This window comes from Eutrigla gurnardus, assembly GCF_963514095.1.
Source record: "Eutrigla gurnardus genome assembly, chromosome: 19".
Taxonomy (NCBI): Eukaryota; Metazoa; Chordata; class Actinopteri; order Perciformes; family Triglidae; genus Eutrigla; species Eutrigla gurnardus.
In genome coordinates this window covers 5,013,017-5,025,809 of record NC_139930.1, presented here as the reverse complement: position 1 = coordinate 5,025,809, position 12,793 = coordinate 5,013,017, and the positions used below count along the sequence as shown (strand labels likewise).

At 41.7% G+C, this 12,793-nt stretch overlaps 1 protein-coding gene across 2 annotated transcripts in view; it reads right to left on the bottom strand.

The window, feature by feature from the left end:
• Window positions 1-12,793, bottom strand: part of shroom3 (shroom family member 3) — a 58,815-nt gene that overhangs the window by 26,594 nt on the left and 19,428 nt on the right. For both annotated transcript variants that reach the window (XM_084034389.1, XM_084034390.1), the window contains one exon: window positions 6,772-6,978. In XM_084034389.1, coding sequence (XP_083890515.1) covers window positions 6,772-6,978 — 207 coding nt within the window. The remainder of the gene's footprint in view (window positions 1-6,771; window positions 6,979-12,793) is intronic.

Below are 12,793 nucleotides of genomic sequence, written 5' to 3'. Positions count from 1 at the left end.
CCGCCATGAGGTTGATATTTTTGGTTTGAAGTGAATCTTGACTGTTGCGTGGATTTCTGGGAAAAAATTTCTGCCAATATTTGTGTTCCAACACTAAATGATGTTGGCGATACCCCGAACTTTCCTGTGTCGCCATCATCAGGTCAACACTTAAATTTGTTCAATACTTTAGTTCAGGACTAATGAATTTCCCATCGGCCAACACTGTACTTACATGCTAATTGCTTCATGTTAGCACGCTAACAAGCCAAACTGGTAACTTTAATGTCACCTGCTAACGGTCATCAACATAAGCATTCTAGCATACTAACGTTAGCATGCAGCTCGATAAATCATCCAGCTCTGCTAGCGTCGACTCTAAGACTCTAAGTCTTGTTTCCACGACAAAAATAGGTGGCGAACCTAAACAAGCTAATCTTTAAAAACAAATATTATGGCAACATAATTATGCATCATCCTTCAAAAACAAGAAGATCTTCTTCAGGAGTTGATTTAGTTGCTTCAGCTTTGTAGTTATATCTTTGCCAGGAGAAGATACAGCAGGAGTGTCCGACTCATTTAATTCATGGGCCACATACAGTCCGATTTAATCTCAAGTGGGCCAGAAAAGTAAAACATTGCCCAACAACCTATAAATAACAACACTTCCAAATGTTTTCCTTTCTATTGGTGCAGAAGTAAAACTATTAACAAAGAAGATGATAATCACTCTGAGATCTATGTTGTGCTTGCTGTGAACTCACCAAGCACACTGGCTAAATGTTTACCTCGATGAAGACACTTGCAGTTTATTGAAGTAATTTAATGACTTTGCCATTTTTTACACATTGCAAAGCCAACAGGTCAGCATTGGACCCTCTGGCCGGCTAGCCAGAGGCTAGCTTAACACCGGAAGCAGAGGGAAAACGGCTGGGATCTCCCTGTCCTCATGGTGGAGTTGCCAGGTTGGATGGTTTGCTAACCAGCTTGTTAAAATACAGCTCAAAAATAGATAGTACTGAGAGACAATGCAGTAGGTCCTCTTAATATGTTGATGAGAACATGTTGTATGTGGATCAGAAATACTGCACTGAGAACCTGATCGCTGGAGGCATGAGCCATGTGAAAAGTATCTGAGCTAAATATTTGACCATGAATCATTATGAAAAAGAAAATGTTTGTATTGACACAGTCTGGCTCAGACTGTCTTCACGTCCCTGTGTGTGTGCAGGGTGTGCCTCTCTCAACAGAGATCGTATCTGTTGCCGTGGGAAACTGTTCCTCAGCCCAGAATAATAATCTCTTTGATCGCTCGGAAACCAAAATTGGAGAGAGAGAGAGAGAGAGAGAGAGAGAGAGAGAGAGAGAGAGAGAGAGAGGAGAGAGAGAGAGAGAGAGAGAGAGAGAGAGAGAGAGAGAGGTGGGCAAAAGCGCATACAGGGGAGACTCTTGAACTGTGTGTGATAGACCATGTTTGTGAAATCATGTTAATAGTGTTTGAGGTGTGACAAATTATTATTTTTTATTATTATTATTTAAATATACATCAAAAGTGTATATGAAATACTTTATATGAGGCCAACAGATAGTATAGCGAGGTTAAGTCCTGCCTCTTCCTGTATCCCCCCCATGGGACCTTATTTCAGAAAAAGTAGGTCTGGTAGTCGATGGCGGGAGACAAATTGTGCTTGGATCCAGTTTAAATTGTATTATGAATTACACACATTATGAATTACACACAAAATGTTACATCAAGAAAGCATTTTGTCATATAACTGTTAAATTTAAGACCATGAAAAGGCGTCATTAGAAATATTTCACACCCAAAAGTCGTGGAAGTGACGTATCTCACTATTAAGCTGCAACGCCTGTGTGTTCCCCTCGTTAAACACATCAGCTAAGATTGAAATCCTAGTCCTGGTCTCTGATTGGCTGGCAGTGTTTGTGGTACCTTCAAATGTAAATCTGGTCAACAATTAAAACACTGACTACTTTTACACGCACGACATATTGAGTTTTTCTGCCTCATTCCACAAAAGACAAGAAAAGATATTCCTACTAAGCTGCATATGGCTAACATAAATATCTGACATTCTGAACTGATAAATATTAGCGGTGGTGGACTTGTTAGACCGTGTGAACAGAGCCTCCCTCTTGGATTCCTTCAACCACCTTCTTGAAAAGTTATGTGTTGCAATATTCCTGTAAATCCAGAAACCGGTTGATACCCAAATCTTTCATGATGTGTAAAAGTAGGTGTGTTCCTTCTTCAGAAATGTGGGCTTTTCTTTTGGGCATGCATATCTACACCAGCCTTGCAAACTCTTGGTTTTGTTTTTAAACACACAAAGCTGATGGTAAAATGCGGTAAAAACCCAGACTGAGACACATATTCTGAATACGTTGTACACATGTCCACAGAATAAAACCTGAATAATATCGGCATGTCACAAGTCTTAATACGGAAATGCTACGTCAGTGACTAGTTTACATGCACACTCATATCATAGTCATGTAAACATCAATATTCTGAATTTGGACTTATTCTGAAAGGAGCATTTTCTGAGGAAGACGTGTGAGATGTGTTGACATTATTCTTTGGACTTGTATCGAGTCTTTCCTGTTTACATCCAGCTCTGTGCGTTGGACTGAAACCAACGTGACAACAGTCTGCAGAGCTGGAGTGGAGATACATGGCCAAACAAAAAGAAGGAGAAACACACCTACTTTAAACATTATGAAAGAGATATCAACACGTTTTTCAACTACTGGCCGGCCATGCATACTACTGCAGTTTTATTAGCTGTTATTTGCAGATCCATATGCATGCGAATCATTTTGAAAACAATGTATTCCAGTTGGAGAATGACTCAAGGACCTCTTCAACCACATCAACAACTCTTAGAAAGCCTTTACACCTAACCTCCCAAAGGACCACTGTAACCTCTTCCAGGAGCCCTGGGATTTCCTCAAGGACCCCTGGGGCCATCACCAAGGACATCCAAACGTCTGAGACCACAGCCTCAGATAACCTTGCTCACTGGGTCACAGCAGCACACCTCAAGTATCAGTCTAGTTAACAGTTTAACCGCAGATCTCATTCGGAGCATGTGATCTTCAGGTAACTATAGCAACAGGGCAGCAGGCTCTGTTAGGAGTTAACGAATGGTGAAGCTAACCTATCATAAAGCAGCTAACACTAGACTGCACTGTGTGTGTGTGTGTGTGTGTGGGGGGGGAGTGTGTTTGCATTGCGCGCGTGTGTGTTTTGTGCCATTAGGTGATGATGTCGTTTTGGAAAAATGTGGTGATTCAACTAAAGAAGCATCTGAGGAGGAGGAGGAGGAGGAGGAGGAGAAAAGAAGGAGGCGAGGAGAGAAGGAAAACACTAGAAAGAGGAAAGATATAGAAGGAAAAAAGAGAAAAGGAAAGAAGGAGAACAGAGAGGAGAGGAGGAGGAAGAGGAGCAAGGGAGGAGAGGGAGTGTGTTTATAAATCAGTCTGTCTGTCCTCTAATATCACTCAGCCTCATGGGGCTCTGATGGCCCACTTCCTGTTTTGGGACCAATAAGAGACAAGGATTGCCTCCGCTCTACCCCCTCCTCCCTCCTCACTAGTATCTGATAAGCACCTGGAGCCCAGGGGATTGTGGGAGAATAGTCATTCTGCATGTTTATCTGACTCGACACCAACAGTAGAGCACATTTTGACGACTGTTGTTACGATCACCTGCAAACCGCTGCTCAAAGGCACTTCAGCAGGATGCATAGTTGAGACCTAAAGCTGCTCAGTCACCCTTTTAAAATAAAAGCGTTAGTTTTGAGTTTTCCAGGGACATTGTTTTCAAACTTCCCCATTTCAAAATGTTTCAAGGACTGATTTTTGGAACTATTGTAAAGAGTGGTCACAGGCTTTAACTTTGATGTAGATGATTGTGTTACAGCAGCCGGTTATCCAAAAACAGTAAATACATAAATACACAGTGAATCTAGATATAAATACCAGATATATATCCATAGAATACACAATGTAAAGATTAGAAAACACTATAAATATACCAAACTACAACAGAAGATACTATACTATAATAAAGTATTGCACACTTTAATGATAACAGTGGGGGACCAGAATAAATGTCTGTAATCACTCTAGCACCGCCCTGAGGCTGGGATGTTCATTACACACACACACACACACACACACACACACACACACACACACACACACACACACACACACACACACACACACAAAGTACTTCTAGGAACCTGACCTCCATATTAGGATGAAACTGGTTGTAGCAGAGTGTCAGTATTTATAGTTTGTCTGTCTGGACTGAGTTGGTCCACAACACTGAGAGGGAGATGAATGCTGAACCAGGCTAACATAAATCTACACGACTCAAAGATTCACACAACAGGATAACATGTAATTCACACTTAGTTCACCATTACAGAAACTCAATCTAACTGCAATGTCCTGGGAAAAGTCTCTCTGCTGGCCATCAGGGGGCGACTCCTCTGGTTGCCAAAGGAAGTCTGATTGCATGAAAGTCAATAAGAAAGCCTTCTTGATTAATTATCTCAGTAAACATTGTAAACATGAGTTTATGGTCTCACTCTGTAGTTTCAAGTCTTCCTTAATCCAGCTGATGTCCAATGATGTTCATTTAGTGCATTATGGTCCATTTAGAGTCAAATAGACCAGAAAGCAGGAGATGCTTGAGGGCTGACAGATCCACCCGTCGCCCCCCCACAGTCCAAATATGGTCACTTCCTTCACTGGTTGCAAAAATTCCACTAAAATGCAGAACTTGAGGCTTCAAAACCACTGTCATCTATCAAAGGTGAGGCCAGACAATCACTGCTGCCACAGATTGGATTGATTTTCTGATAGCTAAATAATTTAACAATATTTTCATTTATTGTAATTATACTCAACATTAATAAACTTCTGTTTTTTCGGGATCAAAAATGCTACGACAGCAAGCTTCGGGCCCCATATGGACTCCTCTAAGCATCAGGTGTACAACACAGAATGAGCAATGGGTTTAATAAAAGGCATGACTTGGACATCAGTGTGAAGTCTTTTAAAGTCTAACAAACAGCTGGACTGAGCCCCATGATGGGCCCTGGAGGTGGTCGCCATAGCAACCCGAGCAGACTCTGTTTACACTGTTTGTTTCCCCGTTGAGCCGAGTTTGAACCGAGTCCCAAAAACACAACAGGATACGAATAAATCCTCTGACCGTAACACACAACACACACAAGGCAGCGCAGACAGGACTTCCTAACACCAGGGGTGATGACCTCTTTAGCTGACTGCAGTAAACCTGTCGCTTATCTGACTTCACTTCCTGTTTCAACCCGCACGGCGTCTAACTGTCCAACACGGTGAGAAAAATAAAGAGGATTTATCGATAGTGGAAGGAACTGTTATCAGACCAAATACAGGCAGCTGCCGGGGAATTGTCTTTCCTCTGAACCAGTCTCTCACATGCTCGCCATCCCTCCTTCTCCCTTCACCCACTTTTTTTAAACATTCATTGAAACTTCAGTAGCACTGCACAAAATTCTTAATCCCTCTAATGCCGGTTCATCGAAGCTGGGTCCAAAACGTATGACTTTTGTGTTGGTGTAGCTGATTTCAAAGTCCAGCTGTGGTCACTAACATATCGACTAATTCAATGTATAATGGCGAATCAAACATGCTGACTGTAAATTGTGGCGGCTGAAGTGACACCTGACGAAGGTTTTATCATTAGCATTAGCTTCATGAGTTGGCTGAAAATGCTGTCTCTGGCTGACAGGTAAAATATGCAGCATTTTCCTGAAAAACAAAAACAATCCATCTCAGTCAACATCCAGACCCTCTAGAAGTGTGTGGTGGTGTCACAAGGATCCTGCCCTATGTCTGTATTTTTTTTATTTTTGCTGCGTTCGGTATGTTTCTGGGTGTCAGCATAGAGTCTTTTGGGTGTACGGTCACTTAGGAGTCTGATAACGAGACACAAGGCCCCGTTTAGTTTCTGTCTGACAGGAAGCGGCCATATTTGATGTGCTTCAGAGCTGCTTCTCTCTATCCGATATAGTGGACTCAAAGTATCCCACAATTCATCTTGAAAAGTAGTGAACAACCGATTGTAACGAGGGGTTTTTTATGTCCAGGTTATGAATGAAGCTCCAAAGCGTTCTATTGATCAGCACACCACTAATTATTATTTGTGACGTTATAAATGATTATTAATGATTAATAATGATTATTTACATCCAGAGGATGGGTGTGTGCGCGTGCCTGCCAGTGTCACGTGACATTTACATGCTTTAAGGCGGGGCTACCTTGTGATTGACAGGTCGCTAACACAGCATTGTGTTTTTCAAAAGCACTTTAACACTTTTACTTCGGGCTTCAAAACAGTAGTCCATATGGGTGACGTCTACATCCACTTCTTACAGTCTATGGTCGTGACTAGAGAACAGGTAACCTGTAACCCCACAAAATACTCCAGTATGAAATGCTCTTTAGCCATTGGTTGCTAGGGAAGTAAGCTTGTTAACTGCACATGCAACGACAGCAGCAGAAAAATATCATCATTTCATCTATTTCTTACACTTGAGAGTAAAAGAAAACACCATACCAAGGCTTTATCGAGTACTTACTTACTAAGCACACTGCTTCAATGGGTGAAGAAAAAAGTTTAACAGGCTGTTGCAAGTTGCAAGAAATATTAGACACCGGCTGTGTGAGGGAGAAGTTTAGCAAAACTGCCAATTAATTGAGAGTTGCTCCTACCTGTTCTTGATGCGTAGTTGGACTCCTCCTGCTGAACATCGTCTGCTGTGGAGGGACGGCGGTGGGGTTTGTTGTGGTGGGGGTGGTGGTGGTGGTGTTGGTGTTGGTGGTGATAGAGTTGAAAGAGGAGGAGGAGAAGGAGGAGGAGGAGAAGGGAGGGAGGGACTTGAAGCACCAAACTCCTTGATGTATCCTGAATCAAACTCCCTGAGGAGAGAGGAAGAAATGATGATGAGAAAACTCCTCCTCATCCTGCAAGATGTTTTGTATTTCCATCCATCCATTTTCTACCGCTTATCCTGTATTTAGGGTCGCGGGGGGGCTGGAGCCGATCCCAGCTGTCATTGGGCGAAGGCAGGGTACACCCTGGACAGGACGCCAGTCTATCACAGGGCCGACATGTAGAGACAGACAACCATTCACTCTCACATTCACACCTACGGGCAATTTAGAGTCATCAATTAACCTATCCCCATCCTGCATGTCTTTGGACTGTGGGAGGAAGCCGGAGAACCCGGAGAGAACCCACGCTTACACGGGGAGAACATACAAACTCCACACAGAAGGAACCCGGGCCGACCCGGGAATCGAACCCAGGACCCTCTTGCTGTGAGGCGAGAGTGCTACCCACTACACCACCGTGCAGCCCCAGTTTTGTATTTCGATGTTTTGATTTCAATGAATGTAGAACATTGCTTCCATATGCTAAAAAATAAGAATTCTACAATAGAATGTGATATCCAAATGATGGCTGAACCTGAAAATAGTAGCAGTGGGCAACAGGAGGAAATAAATACTCCTAAACAACCCCAATGAAGATCAGATAAAAGCACTGAGGAGCAGTAGGAGTCCTTCCTTTCCTAACTTTCTTTCAGATTTTCTGGCCCAGAGCAGATTGGCAAATTATTACCAATAAAATAACCATCACACCTGCAGAATCACCACATGGCTGCCAAAATATACGAGGCCTGCTGCGTCCAGTTCAGACCGCTTCAACAGCTTGCATGTCTGTTTTCTGTTCCTGTCACATTCATAATTTAGTAGACGTTATTGTATCTATGCCAAGCCGTCGCAGTTAGGGGACATTTTCCGCCAGGAAACTTTTAGCTGTCTGCTGTTAGAAATGTGCTGAGGTTAGCACATTAAGCTAATTTCTAATGCAACTATACGGCGCTGCAAGACACGGTCAACTACATCAGCAACAGAGTTGTACTCAGAGGCTCCACCACTGGAGGAGAATGGAAACACGTCTAACATGCTAACGCACGTTCAACGGCATCAACCAGTGGTGGCGATTTTTGGATGCTTTGAATGTTTAAATATAGCCAATTAGGAATTAATTGAAAAATATTCTTCTTTCATTTTTTGTATTATTCTATATATATTTTTGTATTTAATATCATAATTTTAATATCATAATTTTCCGTTTTTATAGCCTATTGTGGGCTGTTTGTTCAGTGTTATTACAGAGTAATACGAAATCGTTAGAAATGTATAATAGTCAAAAATAGACAAAATGCTGCCTCGGTCGCCAGATGATTGTTTGATATGCACTAATGTCAAAATAAATGAAAAGAAATAGATCCTTAAGACTTTTATTACCCCATCAATTATAAATTAGTCTCAGACTACTTACACCACAGTGCCCTAAAGACTGTGATCAAGAACTGCAGTTCAACAACATTCAAGAGGTCCAAGTTTAAAGGTCACAGGATCCTGGTAGAAATACTCCTTTATGCTTTGAGTCCTTTTGTCATTCGGACAAAGAGAGAAGTCACTTACTCTCTGTTTAAGTATGTGAGCGAGAGCCATCTGTCTACGCACAAACACACACACACACACACACACTCACACACAAATAGGGTTATCTAACTAATTTATTTGTAATTCTCTACTTAAACTTGCAATAACTGTCTTTTTTTTGTCCGCCTGGGGCAGCTCAAAAAAGTTGACATCATTATCACCATTTAAATTGAAGTTTAACTTAGCTGGCTAATTTATACATCCAGCAGTTCTGAAGAAACATGATCATTCATTTGGAGTCATGTTTTGGTAACCTAGCGAAAGTAAATCCAATATTCTGTCACTTTTAGCTGTTTTTGGTCCCCACCAAGTCCTGAGGAAGTATCAGTTACAGCGCTTTAATGTAATAGTCTAATATTTAGCATCTGCTATAAGTATTCATTCGCACAGTACAGAGATATAGGTCAAGGATGTGTTTTACAGAGCTTAGCACAAAGCATAAGGAAACCACTAACTTAGCACAAAGACTGGAAGCATAAGGAAACCGCTAGCTTAGCACAAAGACTGGAAGCATAAGGAAATCGCTAGTTTAGCAAAAAGACTGGAAGCATAAGGAAACCGCTAGCTTAGCAAAAAGACTGGAAGCATAAGGAAACCGCTAGCTTAGCAAAAAGACTGGAAGCATAAGGAAACCGCTAGCTTAGCACAATGACTGGAAGCATAAGGAAACCGCTAGCTTAGCACAATGACTGGAAGCATAAGGAAACTGCTAGCTTAGCAAAAAGACTGGAAGCGTAAGGAAACCGCTAGCTTAGCACAATGACTAGAAGCATAAGGAAACTGCTAGCGTAGCAAAAAGACTGGAAGCATAAGGAAACTGCTAGCGTAGCAAAAAGACTGGAAGCATAAGGAAACCGCTAGCTTAGCACAAAGACTGGCAACTTAAGGAAACCACTAGCTTAGCAAAAAGACTGGAAACAAGGGAACCGCTAGCTTAGCACAAAGACTGGAGACATAAGGCGACAGGTAGCTTAGCACAAAGACCAGAAACTTAAGGAAACTGCTAGCTTAGCAAAAAGAGTGGAAACAAGGGAACCGCTAGCTTTCCTCTATCAGACGTGAAATCAACCACAACACATAACAAAACTATATTACATGCATCTTATTCATTTTAACAAGTGTAGATAAAGAAATCATGGTTTGGCAACTAGCATGCTTGTTGGCAAGAGACAAGAAGGAAACATCCTTCACATCCTTCAACAAGCATTTGAGAGCTAACGGCGGATTTGGAGTTAAAAAGTCTTTAATAATAAAATCTTTATAGAACTCGGTAGTCATTAAAAAAACTTTGGAGATAAATTCAGCCGTTGCAGAGCAGTGATTTGTTCCTGAAAGCAGCTACAACGCTTTCTAAATATGACACCACTCTGACTCTGGGTTACTTTGTAACATGAACTCAGGAAGGATTTACTGCAGGATGTTGGTATTAAACTGCATTAGTTTAATAGGGTGTACCTAATAAACTGGCAACTGAGTGTAAGTGGGTGTATCACATTCTGCTAGATAGTTCAGGCTCCTCTGAGTGCAAAATACTGAATATCCTAAATATCCATCGTTAATCAAAGTCAGAGCTTCCTCCTCCCTCCACCCAGCACAGCCTTTTAAATCTATAATCCTTTTAAACAGAGACATGAATGCACACACAGAAAACACACCCAGACATATATTATTAACTGAGGACATTCCACTGATGAGTATTCAGAACAGGCTTCTGTACCACAGGTGCACAGATAAAGGCCCATTACCGTCAAACCTGTCGAGCTGGTAAGAGGAATGTGTGGCAGCCACGACACCCTGAACTCACCTGAACAGCAGGGACACATTCCACTTCCCATCTCATTACGTACACTCTGCTCCAGCTGTATCTCTTTCCTGTCCAACAGTTTTCAGGTAGTTTGACAGTACTCGGGCATCCAGAGGTTATGTAACAGCAGCGTTCAGCCTGAGTGAGACACCAAGTTCTACCCGAACAGTGTGTTGTCTGTCTTTGAAAGCTTGTCATAGGCAACCGGACTTGCTTTAGGTTTTTGAAACTGTATTGCTTCTTCTGTTCTGATCTGAAGAAACCTCTTGGATGAGATGCGTCAAAACGCTTTCAGAGATTACTGTGACATGGGTGATAGAGAACATTTGAAATTCTAGAGGAGAGGATATACATTTCCAAATATTAATAAAAAATATATGTGTATCAAATTTGTCAATTTTGGGGAAATGTGTCTGAAATGAAAAATTAAAGATTCAAACAAATCCCACATGGTGAGAGACAAACAGGGACCCATGTCAGCATTTTTTCAGTTCATTAAGTTCAATTTTCAGCATTTAAAACAGAGAAATTCTTGTTGCAAAGTCAATCCTTTCCAGTGGAGCCGCGATGATCAGTGGATTCGCTCAATTCGGGTTCAACTCAGGTGAATTTTGACATGCAAATCAGCACTTCAGTAGGCCTACTTTCTTTTTATGCCACCAAACTACCTGGCAGTGATTTGCAATGTAGTACTTTCATGCATTCATGAAGGAGTATGCACCATATAAGCATTAAAGTAGAATTAATAAATCAAATAATTCAAATCAAAGTTACAAAAAGTCTCCAGGGTGTGTGGGAGAGTTGTAGCGGAGGTGCGGAGGGAGAGACATGAGTAAAGGTACTGGAGGAGGTGACAGGGACAGGTGTAGCTGTTTTTCTTAATTATTGTTGTTTGGCTGCCAAGCGGAGCAATCTGAATAATTTCTGCCGATGTGCGCAGGCTACAGCGTAGATGCGTTCCCTACATTCAGTGCAGAAGTATAACCTATATGCAAACAAACCAAGCACTTCAATACAGACATGACTCATCGATTGGACAGTATTGATTAGGTCATCCTGCATCATCAAGGGGACGCCAGTTTGACTCTAAAAGATGCATTTTGGGTTTGTTACATTTACACACACAGTTACTTCCTGGTGGCTGCGGAGCGGCCCAATATCAGCAACAATAGGGTGGACCGACGAGTCCCCACATTTCTGCGTCCCCACAATGTTGTCAATTCACACTCAGACACGCACATGGAGCGGTTGCCCGGGAGACGGTTTTGTGGCGGTTCATTCCTGTGATGACTTCTTCCTCCTCCTTTTTCAGCAGAGAAACTCAAACATTCATTAAGCTCGATTACGTCAACAGGCAACAAAAGAGCACAAAGAGCGAGAGTCACTGGAGATGAATGGAAGAAGACAAAGAGAGAGAGAGAGAGAGAGAGAGAGAGAGAGTGAGAGAGAGAGAGAGAGAGAGAGAGAGAGAGAGAGAGAGAGAGAGAGGGGGGGATACCTACAGATTAGACAACTGTTATTAAAACTATTAAGACTTCCTTTTGGCCTCCATTTATCTCTGAACTAGGGCTGACAATATATAGATATTAGATCCACATTGGGATAAAAGACGAGATAATCTTTACATTTTCCTACTGGACCTCTGGATTGACCTTCACCACATATTACAGAAGCAGCTTCAGTTTACATATTATAACCAACCATAAAATCTGTGGTTGCCTTTTGTCAATGTCAATTGTTTTCCTGAATTCATGTCTGTGTCGTTTTAATTGTAAAAAGTTATTTTAATTGTAAAGTACATTGAGATCAGGTTTGATGGTGATTCTACAATTAAAAGTAAAGTATTTTCTAGTACTTTTTAGTAATCCACATTACTAATCATTATTTAGGAAGAAAACTCTTGTTTTGTGAGAGCACCGATGGTCAACCCTAAAAATCGTTGCTATATTAAAGGTTGTATCAGCGATTCTGGGCCGAATCATAAATGATCACATTCATCTGTTTTTACCTCACGATCCGCTAGTTGCCCGCCCCATAAGCAGTCCGTCAAAAAAACGCGTCTCTCTAGGCAGCCTAGGCTCCGAGATCGCACACAAAAACAAATGGTACTACCAACACCTCAAAAGCAAAATAAACAGTGTTCCAACCAATCACAGACAAGGGGTGGGTGGCACGTTCATGAAAATGGGCGTCCATGATCATTTTCAAAACACGGGAGGGAGGGGCTAGCTGGCTCTGTTTGTTTTGGATCTCGCAACGGAAGTGAGGGCAACCAGAATCGCTGATACAACCTTTAAATATTACGGTATTTGGTCAGAAATATTGTCATATTTGAATTTCTCCATCGCAATCTCTACCCCAACACATTTCCTGTTACAACCCCCCTGTATTTATTACATAAATAAATCTGTTCAT